General features: G+C 46.1%; 1 protein-coding gene across 5 annotated transcripts in view; it reads left to right on the forward strand.

The window, feature by feature from the left end:
* The window catches only part of ptpn20 (protein tyrosine phosphatase non-receptor type 20), a 276596-nt gene that overhangs the window by 73665 nt on the left and 179772 nt on the right, over positions 1 to 23159 (forward strand). For all 5 annotated transcript variants that reach the window (XR_013889733.1, XM_080215794.1, XM_080215796.1 and 2 more), the window contains exons 6-7: positions 5524 to 5653; positions 7004 to 7387. Coding sequence is in view for 4 of the 5 variants with exons in the window: in XM_080215794.1 (XP_080071920.1) it covers positions 5524 to 5653; positions 7004 to 7387 (514 nt within the window). In the remaining variant the exon portion in view is untranslated. The remainder of the gene's footprint in view (positions 1 to 5523; positions 5654 to 7003; positions 7388 to 23159) is intronic.

The following is a 23159-nucleotide window of genomic DNA, read 5'->3' on the forward strand; positions in this document are numbered from 1 at the left end:
TCTGGAATGCGCTGCCTGGGAGGGTGGTGGAGGTGGGATGCCTCACATCCTTTAAAAAGTACCTGGATGAGTACTTGGCACATCATAACATTCAGGGCTATGGGCCAAGTGCTGCTGGGATTAGTTGGGAGTTTGGGGCTGAAATTCTCCGGCCAGTCACGCCGGCGGGATTCTCCAGTCCCACTGGCGGTGCACCCCTGCTGACGGGTTTCCCGCCTGTGTGGAATGACATCAATGGGAATTCAGGATCAGGGAATCCCGCCGCTTGCGAACAACATGCCATCTCCCGCCGGCAGGGAACACACAGATGGGAGGCCGGAGAAGCCCCAGGTGAAGTTCCAGGTCTTTCTCACGTGTCAGTGCAGACTCAATGGGCCGAAGGGCCTCTTCTGCATTATATGATTCTTTGATTCTATCTTCAGATTGACATTCCTCATGTCTCAGAGGTCCCAGCTTCCTTTACTGCTACCTTTGATGCTTTTCCAAAAAGTTATTTTCCTCTTAGTCCCTATTAGCTTAATTATTCTCTGCTCATTTTTTCATTCGTCCTTTAGGTTCTATCAGTTTTGGGTGGCACTGCTGCCTCACAGTGCCAGGGACCCCGGGTTCGATTCCCGGCTTGGGTCACTGTCTGCACATTCTCCCCATGTCTGTATAGGTTTCCTCTGGGTGCTCCGGGTTCCTCCTACCCTCCGGAGATGTGTGGATTAGTTGGATTGGCCATGCTAAATTGCTTCTTAGTGTCAGGGAGACTAGCTAGGGTAAATATATGGGGGTAGGGCCTGGGTGGGATTGTGGTCGGTGCAGACGTGATGGGCTGAATGGCCTCCTTCCACACTGTAGGGATTCTATGATTCATTTTCACTGGGCCTTCCTCTTTATATTTAAGTGTCTTCTGACCGCTTCCTTTATCCAGGATGTCTGTAGAATTCCCAGTGCTTTCCTACTTTAGGAATGGAGTTTGTTTATCCTAAATCTCTGCAGTCCCATTCCAAAGAAGCTCTCGGGAGGGCTCCACACGTGAATTGCCCAGGGTCGGTGTGCCTTGCTGTGTTTGCCACCTCGGAAAGCAGCCAAGGGCCTGCCCTTGTTTGGCTACCAAGGAAACAGGAGGCACTGACCCAGATCTGCTCCCTGGCACGGGAGTAAGGGTGCTGGATCCACTTAAGAGCTGCCTGTGGATCGTTGTATTTTCTTCGAGTGGGCCCTTAGCGGAACGGGATCCGAAAGAGTTTCCAAACTGGAACACTTTCCAAAAATAGCAGGTTCACTTGTTCTGAATGAAAGGTGACCTAATTGGAACCGACAAAATAATTTAAGGAATAAACAGGGCAGATGTGGGTAAGACGGTTCCAAAGAGCCTAGGACAAAGGGATACAATTTCAAAAAAAGGGGAAGCCACTCTGGACCGAGATAAGAAGGAATTTCTTTACACAGAGGGTTGTGAATCTTTGGAATTCTTTATCCCAGAGAGCTGTGGAAGCTCGGTCGTTGAATATATTTAAAGCTGAGATTTCTAAATACAACAAAAAGGGATATGGGGATAGTGTGGGAAAAAGGCATTGAAGTGCCCAATCTGCAAGGCCATAGCAAAGGAGGCTCGATGGGCTGAATGGCCTTCTCCAGCTCTTATGTTCCTATCACCACGCAGGGTGGTCAATGATACCTAGCTGTTCATGTACACTGGACAAGGAAATGTGGTCTAGCGCTCAAGGCAGCCTATGGTCCACTTATGTTATTGGATTAGTAAGGTAGTGTTTGGAAACAATGACCAACTATCACTAAACTATCCCACGCGGAAAAGAGTTTACTTTCTTGCCCCTGGATCCTTCCCTACTAACCACTTGCTGCCTCACAGTGCCAGGGACCTGGGTTTGACTCCCAGTTTGGGTCACTGCACATTCTCCCCGTGTCCTCCGGGTGCTCCAGTTTCCTCCCACAAAGATGTGTAGATTAGAGGGATTGGCTATGCTAAATTGCCCCTTAGTGTCAGGGAGACTAGCTAGGGTAAATGCATGGGGTTGTGGGGATGGGGCCTGGGTGGTCGGTGCAGACTTGTTGGGCCGAATGGCCTCCTTCTGCACTGTAGGCATTCGATGATGGGAGTTTTCAAAATCCATCATTATCAGTCCAGAATAAAAACGCACAACATTCTGTCCTCCTGCTGCCAGTGGTGGCCTACTGCACATCACCTCCTACAAATACGGTGGCCATTAACCTAGCCCTGCCATCAATGTACAATCCCGCAAGCCCAGTGTTGGCAGCAACCTTTGGCAGCCTCACCTGAGAAGGTGGCAGCATGGGGAGGACAAGAGGAAAGACAAGGAGGGAGGGAGGGAGACAGAGATGGTGAGGGGTTGGCATCAGATTGCAAATCGGCCTGGAGATCGGAGGATATCAGATCCTGGGGGGGGGTGAATCGTGGAGGGGAAGACCAATCGCGACAGGGGTGCAAGGGAAAGACTCCCACTCCCTCTGGCCCACAAGCTGTGCTAGAAAATCACTTAGCCGCTGGATGTGACCCTTCCTGCCCCTCTTCAGCTGTGGCCTTTCCCGGGGCCTGGGAAATCGAAGAGTCTGCGAACATCTGAGACATGCAGTTTCATGTTTAGATCATGGTGCCATTTCTCAAAAAAAGGTGACCCAATGCACCCCAGATAAACTACAAGTAGGCAAACTGTTTAAAGTTTATTATTAGTGTCTCAAGTAGGCTAACATTAACACTGCAATGAAGTTACTGTGAAAATCCCCTGGTTGCCACACCCCGGCACCTATTCGGGTACACTGAGGGAGAATTTAACATGACAATGTACCCTAACCAGTATGTCTTTTGGACTGTGGGAGGACACCGGAGCACCTGTAGAAAACCCATGCAGACACGAGGAGAACATGCTAACTCACACAGACAGTGACCCGAAGTTGGAATTGAACCCAGGTCTCCAGCGCTGTGAGGCAGCAGTGCTAACCACTGTGACACCATGGTTGGGGTTGGGTTTCAGAGTTGGCAGAAATTAACATTCACCTCCCCCCACCCCTCCCCCCGCCCGTAACCCACACAAAATAATCGGTTAAAACCCACCCCCACACGCAGACGCACACACAGCTCTCTGTTTTATTTCTAGTGAAATGTTGAGGGAGGTTCATCCACCCTCCAGGCCAATGTTCTGCCATTTTTCTCTTTATTGGAATTGAGTTTGGAGCCTGAGTCTGTTGCAGTGCTGTGGGAGTCAGCACTAACCAGCGCGCTATGGTATTAAATGTCTATTGGCCCACTTCCTGATGAGCCCACGCTGCGTTTCAGCAACAAACTGCCCTTCCAACAAAGCTTTTAAAGTGCTTCCTGTTGCAAATCCCACTTTCCAGAAGGCTGCTCACAGCAAGGAGATACAACCTGAAGTGTACTGAGTACCACTGATAGAAACTTGGAAAGACAACCTGTGTGAGTGAGAAGGAATCCATTTAAAGCTGTGTGGTTCGAACGTTAGGTATTATCCTTAGGTAGTTGAATAAATGATTGCTGTCACTGACACCAGAATTCTATTGCGAGATTATGAATCCAGAAGCTCAGCTAATGTTCTGGGGACCCCGGGTTCGAATCCCGCCACAGCAGATGGTGGAATTTGAATTCAATTAAAAAAAATCTGGAATTAAGAATCTATTGATGAAACCATTGTAGGAAAAACCCATCTGGTTCACTGATTTTCTTTAGGGAAGGAAATCTGCTGTCCTTACCCGGTCTGGCCTACATGTGACTCCAGAGCCACAGCAATGTGGTTGATTCTCAACTGCCCCTCTGAAATGGCCCAGCAAACCAAATCAAGAAGTTTGCTAATCACCACCTCCTCAAGGGCAACTAGGGATCGGCAATAAATGCTGGCTTAGCCAGCGATGCCCGTATCCCATGAATGAATAAAAGAAATGATGAATTAGCTCTTGGGTTAGGCTCAGTGTCAGATCATTGGGATTTGTCAAAGCACAAAATATGTGAGTGAGTGCCTTCTTGAAATAAGGAATGGAAACCCAGAGGGAAAATGGAACTTGGGGCTTTTTATTCCCAGATCAGGAATGAGGGGGTGCTGCACCATCTGAAGTGACATCTTTCAGATGAGATGTTCAACTCGGAGTCTGTCTGTCTGGTCAGGAGGAAGTGGAACACTCTATCCTGAAAAGCAGGGGAGTCCTTGTTCATCCCTAGTATCTATTTGGATGCCAGCTTTCCTATATTACAATAGTGGGCAGGATTTTTAGGTTACGTTCACCCCAAGACCAGAAATGTCCGTACGAGGTCAACAGACCTTTAAACGATCCGTTAAATTTTCCATCCTGCCTGCGATGATTTTCTACCCCAGTGACAGCACGCTGCAAAGTATCTCATTGGCTGTAGACTGCTTTGAGATACGAGTGATTTAATTTGATTTGATTTATTATTATCACATGTATTAGTATACAGTGAAAAGTATTGTTTCTTATACACTACACATACAATTGCCCCCTTATTGTCCAAAGATGTGCAGGTTATGTGGATTGGCCATGCTAAATTGTCCCTTAGTGTCTAAAGATGTGCAGGTTAGGTGGATTGGCCATGCTAAATTGTCCCTTAGTGTCTAAAGATATGCAGGTTAGGTGAATTGGCCATGCTAAATTGTCCCTTAGTGTCTAAAGATGTGCAGGTTAGGTGGATTGGCCATGCTAAATTGCCCCCTCATTGTCCAAAGATGTGCAGGTTAGGTGGATTAGTCAAGGTAAATGCACAAGGTTTCGGCAATAGGGTGGCATGGGCAGAGGTAAGATGCTCTTTTGGACAGTTGGTGCCGACTCGATGGGCCAAATGGTCTCCTACTGCACTTTTGGGATTCTATGGCTCTTTTCTCTATTTGGGGCAATCCAAAACCAGGGGTGAGTTGATTTAGTTTGATTTGATTAATTATTGTCACATGTATTAGCATACAGTGAAAAGTATTGTTTCTTGCGTGCTATACAGACAAAGCATACCGATCATAGAGAAGGAAAGGAGAGAGTTCAGAATGTAGTGTTACAGTCATAGTTAGGGTGTAGAGAAAGATCAGCTTAATATAAGGTAGGTTCAATTTAAAAGCCTGATGGCAGTAGGGAAGATGCTGTTCTTGAGTCAGTGACCTCAGACTTTTGTCTCTTTTTCCCGACGGAAGAAGGTGGAAGAGAGAATGTCTGGGGTGCGTGGGGTCCTTAATTATGCTGGCTGCTTTCCTGAGGTAGCGGGAAGTGTAGACAGAAATATGGTTGGTTGCAATTGAACTGCGACCTTTGAGCGGTACAGAACAGCAACTCACTGTGCAGTATAACTTACATCCTGGGTTTGATTGTAAGCTTTTTGCAAAGAGTGTTTTTTTCTGTGCAGTTTTGTGAACATTAGCATCAACAGAAGTATTGTTTACTGCCGGGGGTTGGTGGGGGGGGTGAGTGGAGGGGGGGTGCTATGGCCATCAGCAGCTTACCCTGACCCTTGGATACACATTTCAAATCCTTTTCTCGTTTCCTCCACAGGGAGAACAAGTAGAGCAGGAAGACAGTGCCAGCAGTCAGCCCAACCGGAGCGCAGTGATCAGGGAGAGGTTACATCGTAAGACATTGCCGGAAATATCTGCCGTGACTCGCCGAATCAATAACCACAAAGGTAGCCATGCAGAAACCCTTGCGAGCGCTGTAACCGCGTCGCTCAGCGTGTCAGGTTTAACGGAGCCCTCAGCACTCCATTCGGCCCTTCAATCCTACCCCACCATTCAATGCAATCGCGGCTAGCCCAGCCCAGCCTCAGCTCCTTCTCTGTGCCATTTCCCCACTGCCCTCTGTTCCTCCAACTATCAAATATTTATCCATCACCACTTTAAATACTTCTAACAATCCGGCCCCCAACACCCTTTGGGGCAGAGAACTCCAGAGATTCTGCGAGAAGAAATTTCCACGTATTGGTGGAATGACGGATGGCACGGTGACACAGTGGTTAGCACTTCTGCCTCCCAGCTCCAGGATCCTGGGTTCGATTCCCGGCTTGGGTCACTGTCTGTGTGGGGTCTGCATCTTCTCCCCGTGTCTGCATGGGTTTCCACCAGGTGCTCCGATTACTCCCCACAGTCCAAAGATAGGTTGATTGGCCATGCTAAATTGCTTCTTAGTGTTCCAGGATGTGTAGATTAGCAGGGTAAATATGTGGGTTATGGGGATAGGCTCTGGGTGGTATCGTGCAGGCTCGATGGGCCGAATAGCCTCCTTCTGCACTGTAGGGGTTCTACGATGTGATCCAGAGCCACAGCAATGTGGTTGACGCTTAACTAGGGATGGACAATAAATGCTGGCCCAGTCAGCGATGCCTTGGTCCCACGGGTGAATATAAAAAATCTCCAGACCCACTGTAATGTGGTTGACTCTTAACTACCCCTCGGAAATGGCTGAGCCAGCTCCTGAGTTCACCCAGGTATAGAGAAAGAACCCACAGCCTCGGCGTAAATGCCTCCATTCTGCTCAGCAAACACCCTCGCGATGGGGAGATTTTGCCAACACTTGCTGCCAATTTGTGGTGTAAACGGACTCCTGTCATTTCTACACTAAGTGAGTGCACCAGTGCGTACAGGAAGAAAATAGTCCTCAACATTGTGGCATTGTTAAATGCAGTGCAAACACCACCGGGTTTGCAATAATCACTGGACTGATTCCTTGGTGTGTAATCAATAATCTAAAGATTGCTGCGACAAGTTTTCACTCATCGATTTCTGGGTGACTCTTATTTCAACCAGTATATCTAATCACTTTATTCATCAACTTTCTTTTGAACGTTTCTTGAAATTCAGCTCATTGCAAATATAAGTGGACGCTAATCAGAGGTAATGGGTACAGTAACAGCAAAAGGGCTTCCCCCACTGTGGTAATTGCATTGTATACTGTCAAATCAATGATTCAATTGACGTGATGCTGTCTCTTTGTCGACCGTTGGTGAGTTGAGACGAACGTTTTGTGCTGATTTTTTCAGGCGGGAACAGAGTCCCACAGGAGGCAGAGACAGGCATTGACTTGTGGCTGGCCAACAGGTCCCTTAGTTACCAGGCTCCCCCCCACGCCACAAAGAGCTTCGACAGACTCCCGAGGAACGGCAGCGCCATGCCTCTCGCTGCGCTCCCCGACGCTAACGGAAACTACAGCGTTTCCAAGCCTCTGATGGGGATCTCTTCCTATGGCCAGCACCTGTCGAGGTCGAGGGAGCTCATAAATGGCCGCCCGCAGCAGGTGGCCCCAGGGAACAAGGAGGCTCGCACCTCTTCAGAACTTTGCATCAACTCAGCGGTAGATGCCCGTGGAAGCGTCCAGGAGGGGCAAGGCAGGCTGCAGAGGACGGAAAGTGCAGTGCCGTTGGAGGGTAAGTGGAGCATGAATAGATCAAATTCACCGTTGGTCTGGTGCAACTAGGCCGTGCAGACTCCCTTGGGGATTTGACTAATCTTGGGCATGCAAAATCAGCCTCAAACTGTCTCTGTATATTCTGTACCTCAGATTTACATCAGTTTTTGATGGAGCAGATTTTCAAACATTGTTAAAAACTAAGGTGCTCTGATTGTTTCCTTTATCACAATCTAACCCCACATCCTCTTCTTTTCTTAATTTATTCGTGGGACATGGGCATCATTGGCTAGTCCAGCGTTTATTACCCCTCCCTAATTGCCCCATGAGAAGGTGTTGGTGAGCTGTCGTCTTGAATCGCTGCAGTCCATGTGCCTTGGGTTGGCCCGTAATGTCGTTGGGGAGGGAATTTAGAAACCAAGAAACGGCTGTGGGATTCACTACCCCAAAGAGCGGTGGATGCTGGGAAAGGGAGTCAATTTAAGGAGGAGTTAGACAGATTTTTAATGGGTTGAAGGGTTATGGGGAGAAGGCAGGAAAACAGGGATGAGGAGCATATCAGCCATGATTGAATGACAGAACGGACTCGATGGGCTGAATGGCCTAATTCTGCACTTATACCTTATGAACTCATGCTTGCTGACCCATGTGGAAATAGATAGCTTCTAGCAAATGTTCAGTGTGATATATTTATGATAATAAATGGATGAATGGGATTGATTACTGGGCAGTGATCTTAATTCAGGTATTTAGACAACATTTGAACATTGTAACTTCAAATTACATACAGACTTTTATAAAATACTACTGAATCTTCCAGCATTTCTCATGATGAGTTAGCATACATCCTGTTTTGCAAGGCTTGCAATATTATAATGTTTAGTACTGAACATTTTAACCTCTTAGATTATCTGGTCTAACTGCTGTATCACCCTTTTATTCCAGATAAAGACCATCTCTCCATTAGCCTTTATGATTCATGCTGTACCTGTTCACCAGCTTTTAGGATTAAGTCATCCAAAGACACGGAGTTTTCGAACTTGCACATTCCCATCATAAAGCAAAAATGTGGAAGCTGTGCTTTGGATCAGATTTGGTTGTGGAGAGCTCTCAGGAGGGGAGAATTTGAACTATAATTACAGAGAAAGGTCTCAGAAAAGTCTCCAGATTCACTCCGTTGGCCAGATTTTTGCAAAATCTGAGGCAACAAATGGAATACAACTCAGAATTTTCCTAAGTATTGGTTTAACTCCATCTTAAATCTATCTTTGGGGATGGCCTTAGCTCAGTGGAAGCTGTCTCCCCTTGGCACTAAATTGAAACTTGAAAACTGAGGAGAAATTGGATAGGTTTCTCCTTGGAATAGAGAGAGGTGACCTTATGGAATCATAGAATCACTACAGTGAAGACGGAGGCCATTTGGCCCATTGAGTCTGCATGATAGCAATCCCACCTATCCCCTACCCCCATAACTCCACGTATTTACCCTGCTAATCCCCCTGACCTGCACAACTTGGGACACTAAGGGGCAATTTAAAATGGCCAATCAACCTAACCCGCATATTGTTCGAACTGTGGGAGGAAATGGGAACGCCCGGAAGAAACCCATACATTCATGGGGAAAATGCTAATCACTGTGCCACCCTTGGAAGTGTAGAGTATTATGAGGCGCCGAGATAGCATAGAGCAAAAGATCTAATTCTCCTAGCTGAGGGGTCAGTTACCAGGGGGAACAGCTTTAGGGTGATTGGTAGAAAGATTAAGGGGGACATGAGGAAATCTTTTTTCGCCTCGGGTGTCTGGAATTCACTGCCTGAGTAGGCGATGGAGAGAGGAAAAGCTTAACTCAATAAAAGATACCTTCATCTGCACTTGAAGTGCTGTAACCTGAAAGACTATGGACCTGGTGCTGCAAAAGGGTCATTAAAATGAGTGGCTGTTCTCTTACTTTTTCCTCTTCCTTGGCCAGCACAGACACAATGGGCTGAATGGCCTCTTTCTGTGCCGTAACTTTTCTACGGCTATATGAAGGACTTCTTCACCCAAGGGGTTGTGAATCTGTGGAATTCCCTGCCCAGTGAAGCAGTTGAGGCTGCCTCATTGAATGTTTTTAAGGCAAGGATAGATAAATTTTTGAACAGTAAAGGAATTAAGGGTTGTGGTGAGTGGGTGGGTAAGTGGAGCTGAGTCCATGAAAGGATCAGCCATGATCTTATTGAATGGCGGAGCAGGCTCGAGGGGCCAGATGGTCTACTCCTGTTCCTAGTTCTTATGTTCTTATGTTAAATACGAGTTTCTGTGTTCAGATCTCAGTCCAGAGGGGGTGGTGGTGTATTGGTCACTGGGCTAGTATTCCAGAGAACTAGGTAATGCTCTGGGGACCTGGATTCGAATCCCACCATGGCAGATGATGGAGTTTGAATTCAGTAAAAATCTGAATTAAAAGTCTAATGACGACCATTGACCGAATGGAATCATATAGTCCCTACAGCACTGAAGGAGGCCATTCGGCCCATCGAGTCTGCACTGATGGCAATCCCCATGACCCAGTGTATTTACCTTGCTAATCCCCCTGATCTACGCAACTTAGGACACTACGGGGCAATTTAAAATGGCCAATCAACCTAACCTGCACATCGTTTGGACTGTGGGAGGAAACGGGAGCACCCGGAGGAAACCCACACAGTCACGGGGAGAATGTACAAACTCCACATAGTTCATTAGGGAAGGAAATCTGCTTTGGTCTGGCCTTCACGTCACTCCAGAACCACAGCAATGTGAGTAACTCTTAACAACCCTCTCAAACAGCCTTGCAAGCCACTTAGTTCAAGGGCAATTAGGGATGGGCAACAAATGCTGACCCAGCCAGCGATGCCCATATGAATGAATAAAAAAAAGTTGGATGCTTAGGTAGTTCACACCCCACTGTGGAAACTTTACTTCCCCGTAAAATACATTTAAAAAAAAATCGTATCAGCGCTTTTAATTTGCACAGTTATCAGTTTATTTATTAATGCTACAAGTAGGCCTACATTAACACTGCAATGAAGTTACTGTGAAAATCCCCCAGTGGCCACACTCTGGCACCTGTTCGGGTACACTGAGGGAGGATTTAGCACCTAACCATCGGACTGTGGGAGGAAACCCATGCAGATACGGGGACAACATGCAGACTCCACACAGAGTGACCCAAGCCGGGAATTGAACCCGGGTCCCTGGCATTGTGAGGCAGCAGTGCCAACCACTGTGCTGCCCAGGTCACAGGAACAAAACATCAGTTTTCATGTTCTCGAAGCCACCACCAATGAAAATTTAAATTTGTTGCAATCATTTTCCACAAACTTTCAACCATCTCGGAGGATTTTCCTGCAGCTGTTCTGTAGCTTGCAGATTCAATGAACATCATTCACGAGTGAGCAATACATCTTGGGGAACGCTAGCATGAATCAAATACAGTGTCGGCCTGATTTAATGTCAGTTAAGATTCTGGTGGTGTTGAACACCTGTGTGTTCTTCATCCATCATCCATTTTGAAAACTAACGTGGAGCACAGTTATTTCGCGGGAGCTCATCGATAGATGTGGTAACCAACTTTGATCAACAGGCATCCAAAGCCTTGCTCCTCTGTAAACGCATTGTGCCTTTTCTTAGAGTCATAGACTCTTACCGTGTAGAAGGAGGCCATTTGGCCCATCAAGTCTGCACCGACCACAACCCCACCCTGAACCTATCCCCATAACCCCATGCATTTACCCTGACACTAAGGGGCAATTTAGCATGGCCGTTCCAGTTAACCCGCACATCTTTGGACTGTGGGAGGAAACGGGAGCGCCCGGAGGAAACCCACGCAGACACAGGGAGAATGTGCATACTCAGTGACCTGAGGCTGGAAATGAACCCTGGCGCTGTGAGACAGCAGTGCTAACCATTGTGCCACCGTGCCACCCATACAGCTATTGAGTTTTATAGCACAGCATGAGGCCCTTGTGTTTGTGCCAGCCATCAAGCCCCTCTCTATTCTAATTCCATTTTCCAACACGTGGCTCCATAGTCTTGTATTTTAGGACATTTTAATTGCTCATCTAAATGCTTCTCAAATATTGTGAGGGTTCCCGCCTCTACCACCCTTTTAGGCAGTGAATTCCAGATTTAGAAAGATTTTCCTCAAATCCCCTTAATGCCCCTGACCTTAAATCTATGCCCCCTGGTTATTGACCCCTCTACTCAGGGGAACATTTCATTCCTATATATCCTGTCTATGTCCCTCATAATTGTACACCTCAATCACGTCCCCCCCTCAGCCTTCTCTGCTCCAAGGAGAACAACCCCACTCGATTTAGCCTCTCCTCATCGCTAAAACACTCCAGCCTAGGCAGCGTCCTGGTGCATCTCCTCTGCACCCTCTCCAGGGCACCCACACCCTCCCTATTGTGTGGCGACCAGAATGTCAGACAGTGTAAACGGCCCTTAGCACACCACCTTTAGTGTGATGGAGCACAGTGGATCACAAACGTTTTGCTTGTTATTTAACACCCGTCCATCCAGATTCCTCCACGCTGTTACCATCGCCAGGGATTAGGTGATCAACTTTCTGGAGAGCCTGACGACAGAACCATCTTTTGTGACAATCAGCATTTGAGAGCATCGTTCTGTTCCTTTGGCATTTTGTTCCTCTTAACATTTTTCCACTCTTGTGTGAATCCTCTTGTCATTAAAACGGAACGTTTTGGCAATGTTCAGCTGCTCTGACAGCATCTGTGGAGCTAGAAAGAGAGTTCACAAGAAGGATATCACCCTGTGGTCAGCACTGCTACCTCACAGCGCCAGTGACCTGGGTTCGATTCCTGGCTTGGGTCACTGTCTGTGTGGAGTTTGCACATTCTCCCCATGTCTGCGTGGGTTTCCTCCGGCTGCTCCGATTTCCCACAGTTTGAAAGACTGTGCTTGTTAGTTGCATTGGCCGTGCTAAATTCTCCCTCAGTGTATCCGAACAGGCATCGGAGTGTGGTAATTGGGAGATTTTCACAGTAACTTCATTGCAGTGTTAATGTACTTGTGACACTAACAATAACAGGCACCGGACTGTGGTGACTAGGGGAATTTCACAGTAATCTTCATTGCGGTGTTAATGTAAGCCTTACTTGTGACGCTAATAAATAAACTTTAAACTTTTAATAAATAAATCTAACTCTTTCTTTCCCCACCGATGCCGTCAGACTTGTCTCTCGCGTTAGAGATTACGTTCCAGATTTCCAGCGTTATTTTGCTATAATTACTCAGGTTGCTGTCATTTGCATCATTGACGCACTCAGTTTGGCTTGCTACTCTTGAAATAACAGCAGTGTATTTCCCAAATGTTCCACTTTTCTTCGTCAAAAACTATCACAGAACACATCAGAACATTTCTTTGACGCCCGCATCGATGTGTCACAGATTATTTTCTCCCTCAGTGCATGCCAATTGCGTACTTCTCCCTACCTCACACATCTGTTGTATACTCAAAGTTGGGTGTCGCACACACGCACACACCTCCTCCACACTTCCTGCCTCGCCTTAACCGACACTGCAGTCATCATGCTTCATTGTAGCTACTAAGCCGCATAGAGCACTGCCACAAATCTTCTGCTAAGATATGAAAAATAATTATTTAAATGATATGTCTCCATGCTTTCCTGGAAGCAATGACTCATTAGCTGGCTGCACATTAAGGAAGGGAAAACTGGCAGGCGACAGGAAGAGGGTGTTTGTGGATTTGATTTGATTTATTATTGTCACATGTATTGGGATACAATGAAAATGATTTGTTTCTTACTCGCTAGACAGACAAAGCATACCGTTCATAGAGTACATCGGGGAGGAGAGGGTGCAGAATGTAGTTTCACAGTCGTGGCCAGGGTGTAGAGAAAGATCAACTTAATATAAGGTAGGTCCATTCAAAAGTCTGATGGCAGCAGAGAAGAAGCTGTTCTTGAGTCGGTTGGTATGTGGTCTCAGACTTTTGGATTTCGGATGCTGACTTTATTGGTTCACCTTTGATATTGTCCACAGTTCAGTGAACTCAATTAAGGACCAGATCAGAAACTCCAAGGTATTTTGTGAAGTTAGCCTAGATCCAAACATTTACATTTGATTTTGGCTTCAAGTATTCCACTCAAGGTATGAGTCAAGTGACCCACTAGGGAGCTTTTATCAAAACAAACTTTGTTTAAGAACAAGAACATAACAGCAAGAATGAGCATAAGTTTTAGTAATTAAACATAAAGTATAATTCTGAACAGCTAGCCATCTCTGTTGATCCAATTTAGCAGTATCCCCCACAGTCAACAATGCCTTCTTTAGAACCAGTTAGCACAGAAACCAAAGATGCTTACCTATGTCCTAGATTTCCAGCCTTTTGACACTTCTGGAGAATGCTCCAGACATACATCTGTCTTCTAATTTGCATACAGCAACTTTCGGAGAAAGCGCTACCCCCAGACAGTAGAATCTTAGAGGCTGATTTCTTGGCAGATTCCAATCTCCACTTCAGACAGAGCAAGTCTCGCAGAGAAATCAACCTCTCGCTAAAGATCCCAAAAAAGTTGACTGCCATGAGTTCCATGAGAAAGCTAGGTCCACTGTATCATATGACCTTACCTGCCACTCAACCTAATCAAGCCCTACTCTGCAATATCCTAGGGGAAAATACAAAGCAACAAAACTCTGCAAGTATTCAGATCAAAACTGCATCAATAAAGATCAATTATGTTGCTACAGTAACAATACAGTGCTGCTGAGTCCAGACAAAACAGCTCTGAGCACATGAAACAGATGTTGCACAAGAAACATGGCTAAAATACACTTCTTAAAGGCACAGTATTGTCACAGTCTGCCAACACTCAGTGTCATGTCACATGTGAACACAAGGCCAGCATACCCAGAGCAAACCATCGTCTAGAGAACTATCCCAGTAAGAGAGGAGGACTGGCAACATTGATTTGATTTGATTTATTATTGTTACATGTATTAACATAGAGTGAAAATATTATTTCTTGCAAGCTATACAGACAAAGCATACTGTTCATAGAGAAGGAAAGGAAAGAGTGCGGAAAGTAGTATTAGAGTCATAGCTAGGGTGTAGAGAAAGATCAACTTAATGCAAGGTAAATCCATTCAAAAGTCTGATAGCAGTAGAGAAGAAGCTGTTCTTGAGTTGGTTGGTACGTGACCTCCAGACTTTTATATCTTTTTCCCGAAGGAAGAAAGTGGAAGAGAGAATGTCCGGGTACACAGGGTCCTTAATTATGCTGGCTGCTTTGCTGAGACAGCAGGAAGTGTAGACAGAGTCAGTGGATGGGAGGCTGGTTTGTGTGATGGATTGGGCTACATTCACAACCTTTTGTAGTTTTTTACGGTCTTGGTCAGAGCAGTTGCCATACTAAGCTATGATACAACCAGAAAGAATGCTTTCTATGGTGCATCTGTAAAAGTTGGTGACAGTCGTAGCAGACATGCCAAATTTCCTTAGTTTTCTGAGAAAGTAGAGGCGTTGGTGGGCTTTCTTAACTATAGTGTCAGCATGGGAGGACCAGGACAGGTTGTTGGTGACCTGGACGCCTAAAAACTTGAATCTCTTGACCCTTTCTACTTCATCCCCGTTGATGTAGACAGGGGCATGTGTCCAGACTGTGTGAATTCTATCAGCAGTATAATTATATTCTATAACCCAATTGCAAAATGGTAGACCCCAGAGAATTTACTGTCGGGGGCTGTATATTTCTATTTGCCATTTATAAGTTAAGCCAGGGATTCTTGAACAAGGTACCTTTGTCGTTGGGCCTCTCTATTTTGTTTTTCATCGAATCCCTACATTGCAGAAGTAGGCCATTCAGCCCATCAAGCCCGCACCAACCATAATCCCACCCCAGCCTTATTCTCGTAATCCCACATATTTACACTGCTACTCCCCTTGACATGAGGGTCAATTTATCATATCCAATCCACACATCTTTGGAGTGTGGGAGGAAAGCGCAGCACCTGGGTGGAAACCCACGCAGACACGGGGAGAATGTGCAGACTCCACACAGTCACCCGAGACTGGAATCAAACCCGGGTCCCTGGTGCTGTGAAGCGGCAGTGCTAACCACTGTGCCGCCGTGCTTGGGCCTTGTTCTTCCATTAGTGTTAGCAGGCTCAGGGTTTCACTGCAAAGGGTTAGTGTCACAAATGGGCTTACATTAATAAATAAACCTAAACTTAGATGCATAAGCAATTGTGCCAGGGTATGGAAGCTGTGGCCTGGTATCTCATTAGCCTCCCTGTCCCCATCCCACTCGGGGTTTTTGTGCCAGATGGGAGAATTCCACCCTTGGACTGATGTGACAAGGAGCCATGAAGTATCAGTAAATGTATTCATAGAATCCCTACAGTGCAGAAAGAGGCCATTCAGCCCATTGAGTCTGCACTGACCACAATCCCACCCAGGCCCTATCACCATAACCCCATGCATTTACCCTAGCTAGTCACCCTAACATTAGCGGACAATTTATCATGGCCAGTCCACCTAACCCGCACATCGTTCGGACTGTGGGAGGAAACCGGAGCACCCGGAGGAAACCCACACAGACACGGGGAGAATGTGCAAACTCTACACAGACAGTGACACAAGCCGGGAATCGAACCCAGGCACCTGGTACTGTGAGGCAGCGGTGCTAACCACTGTGCCACTGTCCTGACCATTCTTGTACAATCATGGACACGGGAACACACTGACGAATGAGTCTCTTCCGAACTTTCAGAAGCAGAACATTGGCCTGGTTCACTGCCTGAGATTTGTTGCTGTGATTCATACGACGATTGCCTTCAGAATACTAACACTGTCAAGATAGATTATCATTCAAAACAAGACACCCACTCAGACTGAGGAGAGTACCCTTCCCTCAGCTCCCTGTTTTAATCAGATCGAAACAGCCAGCCAGAGTTTAAAGGTCAAATCGGGAAGAGAAGTGTTTTATAATTGCAATAGTAATGATCTGCTGTGGGAGATAAAAAGGAGGGCAACGTGGTCAAGCATTTAATGATAATTTCTCACTTAAACTGCTAAAGCAGCTACAATCTCTCCATGCCCCCTCCACCACCCTGTGATTTAAATATTCCCTCACTGAATGAAGACATTAATTGTATTCCCCCTCCCTCCATGTTAGTGTCCTTATTGAAGATGACAGGCATGTGTCTTGCCCAAGTTGTCCAGATCTCCGGCTGTTGTTCCCTTAGGATTTCAGTTTATCTCCAGTAATGAGATGCCCTAATCCCGACTCAGTTTCCAGCCTTATTACGTTGACCTACGAACCCACTGTTAGAGACGTAAGGAGCTCAAGGGTTTGTTGTTTGAGTCATAGCTCAAGACCAGCATTGATTTGGAGCCCAGAGAATCATAGGATTCTTACAGCACAGAAACAGTTCATTTGGTCCATTGAGCCAACAACAATCCCACCCAAGCCCTATCCCCGTAACTCCACGTATTTACCCTGCTAATCCCTCTGACACTTTAGCATGGCCAATCCACCTAACCCGCACATCTTTGGAGTGTGGGGGAAAACTGGAGCACCCGGAGGAAACTCATACAGACACAGGGAGAAAGTGCAAACTCCACACAGACAGTCACCAAGACCAGAATGAACCCTGGTCCCTGGCGCTGTGAGGCAGCAGTGCTAACCACTGTGCTGCCCCTAGGTAGCCTAAGTTATACCCTCAGCTGTGTGCTGATCTCTGGCCCAGAAAATGGCAGAGACAGTGATTTTATTGTGATGCCAATGCAGAGCTCATTGTCCCATATGGAATGGAGAGACGGAGCTCTGATTGGACTGAGTATTCATTTAAAACGTGCTCGAATGTCTGCAAAGAGCTGAAGTATAACTGGCAGATCAAACTCTCTCTAACAACTGGGGTTTATTGTATATTTCAAAATCCGGGCACATTTTCAAAAGCTCTTAATACCGTTTACATTAAATCATAGAATCCCTATAGTGCAGAAGGAGGCTACTTGGCCAGTGAGCCTGCACTAACAACAATCCCACCCAGGCCCTATCCCCATAACCCCACCTATTTACCCTGCTAACCTCCCTGATGCTAAGGGGCAATTTAGCATGGCCAATACCCCTAACCTGCACCTGTTGGGACACTAAGGGGCAATTCAGCATGGCCAATCCATTTAACCGATACATCTTAGGACACTAAGGGGAAATTTAACATGACCAATCCATCTAACCTGCACATCTTTGGACTGTGGGAGGAAGCCATGCTAAATTGCCCCTTAGTGTTCAAAGATTTTAGGTGGATTGGCCACGCTAAATTGCCCTTTAGTATCTCAAGATATGCAGGTTTGGTGGATTGCCTACGCTAAATTGTCTTGTGGTATTCCACAAAATGTAGGTTTTGGAGATTTGCAGGATAAATATGTGGGGTTACAGCAATAAAATCTGGGTAGGATACTTTGCCGGAAAGATAGTGCAGACTCAGTGGGCTGAATGGCCTTCTCCACAGTAAAGATTCTATGATTTGATGATTTAGCAGTCTGTAACGATCCTTACATTAAAAGCTTAGAAATGGGATGAATAAAAGCCATTCGGCCCATCAAGCCCCTCCCTTCCCATCTGCCCTGCTCCAAAACTTACTCCAACACATCTCAATCTCCAAGTGACGAGATGCAGTCAATGAGATGTAACCCCTTTGTATTTGCAGTCACCAGTGAAACAGCACAGCAGGAACGGAGATATGACCATATCAGTTAGCTGTGTTTTGCCAGTGCTCTGGGAGTGAAGCACAGGAAGTGAGTGTTGCAATGCTCCTGTTTACTCTGGTTGCTGTAGACACAGTGATGTCTGTATGTGTTGTCAATCAGTCTGGGCATGTCACAGCCTGCCCTGGCACAATCTGAAGCTTAACATTGGGTAGAATTGTAACCAGAAGCTGTGTACACTGATTTCTAGTACATTGAATTTACTGTGCTCTTTAAGTACAATAAAAATACATTTATAGATAATACATTCAGATATCAAGGCTGGATGTAGGGCAACTGGCCTTCTGGGTGAACTTGTCTGATGCTGCTCCTTCTTACAAATTTTTTAGTGAGGAAAAGAATAATTTTAAATCTGTTCTTGTCTCACAAAGGGAGGTGATAGCCTAGTGGCATTGTCACTAGACTATTAATCTAGAAACTCAGCTAATGTTCTGGGGACCTGGGTTTGAATCCAGGATTGGCCTTGCTAAATTGCCTTAGTGTCCCAAATTGTGCCGGGAAGGTGAGTAGAGGTTATGGGGATCGAGTGGGCGGGGAGCCGGGGATGTAGGCCTGACTTGTGTGGAACCAATGGGCTGAATGGACTCCTCCTGCACTGTAGAGATTCTACAGGGGGAGTTTTCCTGTCCCGCCTGCTATAGGAATCATAGTGGGTATGGGGGGGTGGACCGTGCAAAGGTCTGTTGACTTTGGGTGAGATTTTTCCCACCCAATGATCCTATGATGGAATGACTTGTCTATGTTCCTACAAAGGTGGGTTTTCCAGAGCTGATTTGGGGTGAGGTATTAATCAGAGCCCCAGTCACCCATTCAAAAAGTTATAACTGATTCAGATTATTGATCTGATTTGCTAATTGTGGGATCTTGCTGTGTGAAAATTGCCTGCAAAATGGTGCCCATACTTCCACAAGTTTGTCTTTGACTGTGCAATGTGTAGAACATGAACGATGCCTCCTGCCTGTTAGCTGTTACAGGCTGAAACCAGGATTGTATTTTGTAGGAACACTGTAACACAGAGAGCCAGAGAGATGAAAGAATGGCAATAATTCAGATACAGTGGTCCTGATTTTAAACCTTTCCCTCTGCCTCCCCCCAGTGAGAATGATGTGTGGCTGAGGGGTAAACTTTGACCTCCTGACTCCAATCCGGTCACCTCAAATCAGGCCATTGACAAGCACCCTCAATAGACAAGTGGGAGACAAGGTCACAATCAGTGATAGGCATTTCAGATCAACTCCTTTGAGATTCAGGTCACTGCCTGTGTGGAGTTTGCACGTTGTCCCCACGTCTGCATGGGTTTCCTCCGGGTGCTCTGGATTCCTCCCACTCTCCAAAGATGTGCAGGTTAGGTGGATTGGCCATGCTAAATTGCCCTTAGTGTCCAAAGGTATGCAGGTAAGATTGATTGGTCGTGGTAAATTGTCCCTTACTGTCCCAAAATGTGAAGGTTAGGTGGATTGGCGAAGCTAAATTGCCCCTTAGTGTCCGAAGAAATGCAGGTTGAGTGGATTGGCCATGCTAAATTGCCCCTTAGTGTCCAAAGAAATACAGGTTGAGTGGATTGGCCATGCTAAATTGCCCCTGAGTGTCCAAAGAAATACAGGTTGAGTGGATTGGCCATGCTAAATTGCCCCTTAGTGTCCAAAGAAATGCAGGTTGAGTGGATTGGCCATGCTAAATTGCCCCTTAGTGTCCAAAGAAATACAGGTTGAGTGGATTGGCCATGCTAAATTGCCCCTGAGTGTCCAAAGAAATACAGGTTGAGTGGATTGGCCATGCTAAATTGCCCCTTAGTGTCCAAAGAAATGCAGGTTGAGTGGATTGGCCATGCTAAATTGCCCCTTAGTGTCCAAAGAAATACAGGTTGAGTGGATTGGCCATGCTAAATTGCCCCTTACTTTTCCAAGGTATGCAGGTTAGGTGCATTTGCTATGCTGAGTTGCCCCTTGGTGTCCAAAGATGTGCAGGTTAGGTTGGTTAGCCATGCTAAATTGTCCCTTTGTGTGCAAAGATGTGTAGATTAGGTTGACTGGCCATGGTACATTACCCCTTAGTTGTCAGGTGAACTAGCAGAGTGAATCTTTGGGGTAACAGGGATAGGCCCTGGGTAGGGTTGTTGTTGGTGCAGGCTTGATGGGCTGAGTGGCCTCCTTCTGTGCTGAAGGGATTCAATGAACTTCAGTGAGAATCAGCTTAATATTAAAATATGCAGATTCACCCTCGCTCTACCCTCCCCGACACCCCATTAACACTGAGGCCATTTGGAACAGGAGAATTAACTGAAATATTGGGTGCACAATTCATAGACCAAAATGTCGAGAGAAGCAGATTGTAAAAACTTCAGTGGCTATACAGTGCGGCTGTACGGAGAGGTAATTCTGCGTGCCATTACTGTATCAGGAGTTAGTTGGCTGAACATTGTGAACAGATGGTTTAAAGCATTTGTTCATTATTCCCAATGCCCTGGGGATTGCGAGACTTTGACAAGGTTCATACTTGTTTGAGGCTCAGGATCCTGGTGTGAAAGCGACTGTGGAACTGCGGCAAAGGGCTCTCTGATTATAGAGTCATTGTTATCAGCTGTTGAGCCGAAATTAAGATTTATAAAGTGCCATTAGATTTAGCGCTCAAAAGCTCAACTAGAGATAAAGCGACCGGAGGCACTGATTTTCATCGATTGTTCGGGATGTTTTATTGTTCTTCCCACAATGAACAAGAGATTAGTGTTCAGGTCCTTATTCTAAGTCGAGTTTAGTTGATCTCGCTGTCTTGCGACAGTGATTACACTTCACAGGTTGTCCATTGGCTGTGAAGATCATCCTGAGGTCAGGAAAGGTGCTATATAAATGCAAGTTCTTTCCTCCATTTCTGTCACTGTGAATCGGAGCACAGTTGTTTTTACGGGTGGGGGGTGGGGAATGATGTGGGGTCGGGGGGGATTTGGTAAATTGGCAGTGAGAAAACTGGTGTGACACATTTTGAGTCTCTTTTAGAGAAAAAATAATGAGTTGGCGTGGTTTACTCGGGACTCTTAGAACCAGCACCACTCTGTAACGATCGGGTCTCTGTAGGGTCCTTTCATTCCTCAGAATAGATGTAGACAGCACCAATACTAAGTTTAACTTCTTTTATGTTTGACCAGCATTTAAAATAAACGCATTACAAAGCAAAAAAAACTGATTCACTGGGGGAGAGAGAAATATCAGCAAAAGTTAGTCCTGACGCAGATGCGATCTAAACTTTACGCTGCCCACTTATAGCTATAGAGAGCATTATAACTTCTTGGTTATCTGTGTTGTGCCCAGATACAAGAATGAGCTGTACCACAATAACTTGTAAAATAAAATACAATGATGTGTTAAGTCTTCACTCTGATTGGATATTATAACAAAACAAGCATAAAATAATTGTGATTCATATATGCTAATTACTTGTAATCGAATTTGAAAACTATAGTTGCTTATGTATCTTGGAAAACTGCACTCTGGTGAGCTACAGAATGTAAGCTGTACCTTTCCAGCATCCTTGCTAGAACTTGCATTTAAAACAGCTGTGTAAGAGAACTCTGTGACTTGGTCTGGTCACTTGAAGGGTAAAGTTGAGATCAGTTAAAAGACTGAACATCAAAACCGGCATTTTAACAGGGTTGTGCTCACTGACCCACATTGCTTCCCGTGCTATCAGGCACTCAAATTGAATTTTCTTCCCTTTGCGTTCAAATCATCTCCTAGCCTCACGCCTCCCTATCTCTGTAACCTCCTCCAGCCCTAGAACTTTCTGAGCTGTGCACAGCCTTGGGTGAGGCCACACCTGGAGTACTGGGCGCAAATTGGGTCTCCTTATTTCGAGAAAAAATAGAGGCTGGCATTTTCTGACCTCTGCCAGCGAGAACGGAGAATTTGGCACTCAGCCAACTCTTCATTCACTGCAGTGGGACTGGAGAATCCCAGCTGCGGGTGAGCTTGGAGAATTCTGGCCTTAATTGTGTCAGAAACAGTTCAGAGAAGATTCACTTGACTTACTGCTGGGAGGAGGGGCTCATGAGGAAAGGTCAAAGAGGTTGGGCCGATACCCACTGGAGTTTAGGAGAATGACAAGTGATCTCCATAAAATCCCGACAGTGCAGAAGGAGGCCATTTCATGGAAGTGGATGCTTCCTCTTGTGGGACGTTCTAGAACGAGAGGTCATTGTCTTAGGATAAGGGATAGCACATTTAAAACAGAGGAGAAACTACTTCTCCCAAAGGTTTGTGAATCTGTGGAATTCGCTGCCCCAAAGTGCAGTGGATGCTGGGATAGTGAGTACATTTAAGGAGGAGTTAGACAGATTTTTAATGGGTTGAAGAGTCATGAGGAGAAGACAGGAAAATGAGGATGAGGAGCATATCGGCCATGATCGAATGGCGGAGCGGACCCGATGGGCTGAATGGCCTAATTCTGCTCCTATATCTTCTGAACTTATTCAGTCCATCCGATCTGTGCCGACAGCAATCCCATCCAGACCCTATCCCCATAACCCCCTGCTAATCCCCCTGACACTAAGGGGGAATTTAGCATGGCCAATTCATCTAACCCGCATGTTTTTGGACTGTGGGAGGAAACCGGAGGAAACCCACGCAGACACAGGGAGAACGTGCAGACTCCACACACAGAGAGTGACCCTAGGCTAGAATGGAACCCATGTCCCTGGCGCTGTGAGGCAGCAGTGCTAACCACTGTGCCGCCCATCACTTATTAAAAGATATAAAACCCTGCAGGGACTTGTTGGCATGGGTACCAGGAGGATATTTCTCGCTGTGGGAGAGATTAGAACTCAGAGACGCAGTTTAAGAATAAGAGGTCTCCTGTTAAAGGATGAGATGAGGAGAAAGACTTTCTCCGTGAGGGTCATTGGAATTCTCTTCCTCAGAAAAGAATGGAGGCTGAGTCACCGAGTTAATTCAAAGTTGAATTGGAAAGATATTTGATGGGCAGTGGAGTCGAAGGTTATGGGGGGGCAGGCAGCAAAATGTAC

The sequence above is a fragment of the Carcharhinus amblyrhynchos genome, chromosome 31 (assembly GCF_965287045.1).
Source record: "Carcharhinus amblyrhynchos chromosome 31, sCarAmb.v2.hapA, whole genome shotgun sequence".
Lineage (NCBI taxonomy): Eukaryota > Metazoa > Chordata > Chondrichthyes > Carcharhiniformes > Carcharhinidae > Carcharhinus > Carcharhinus amblyrhynchos.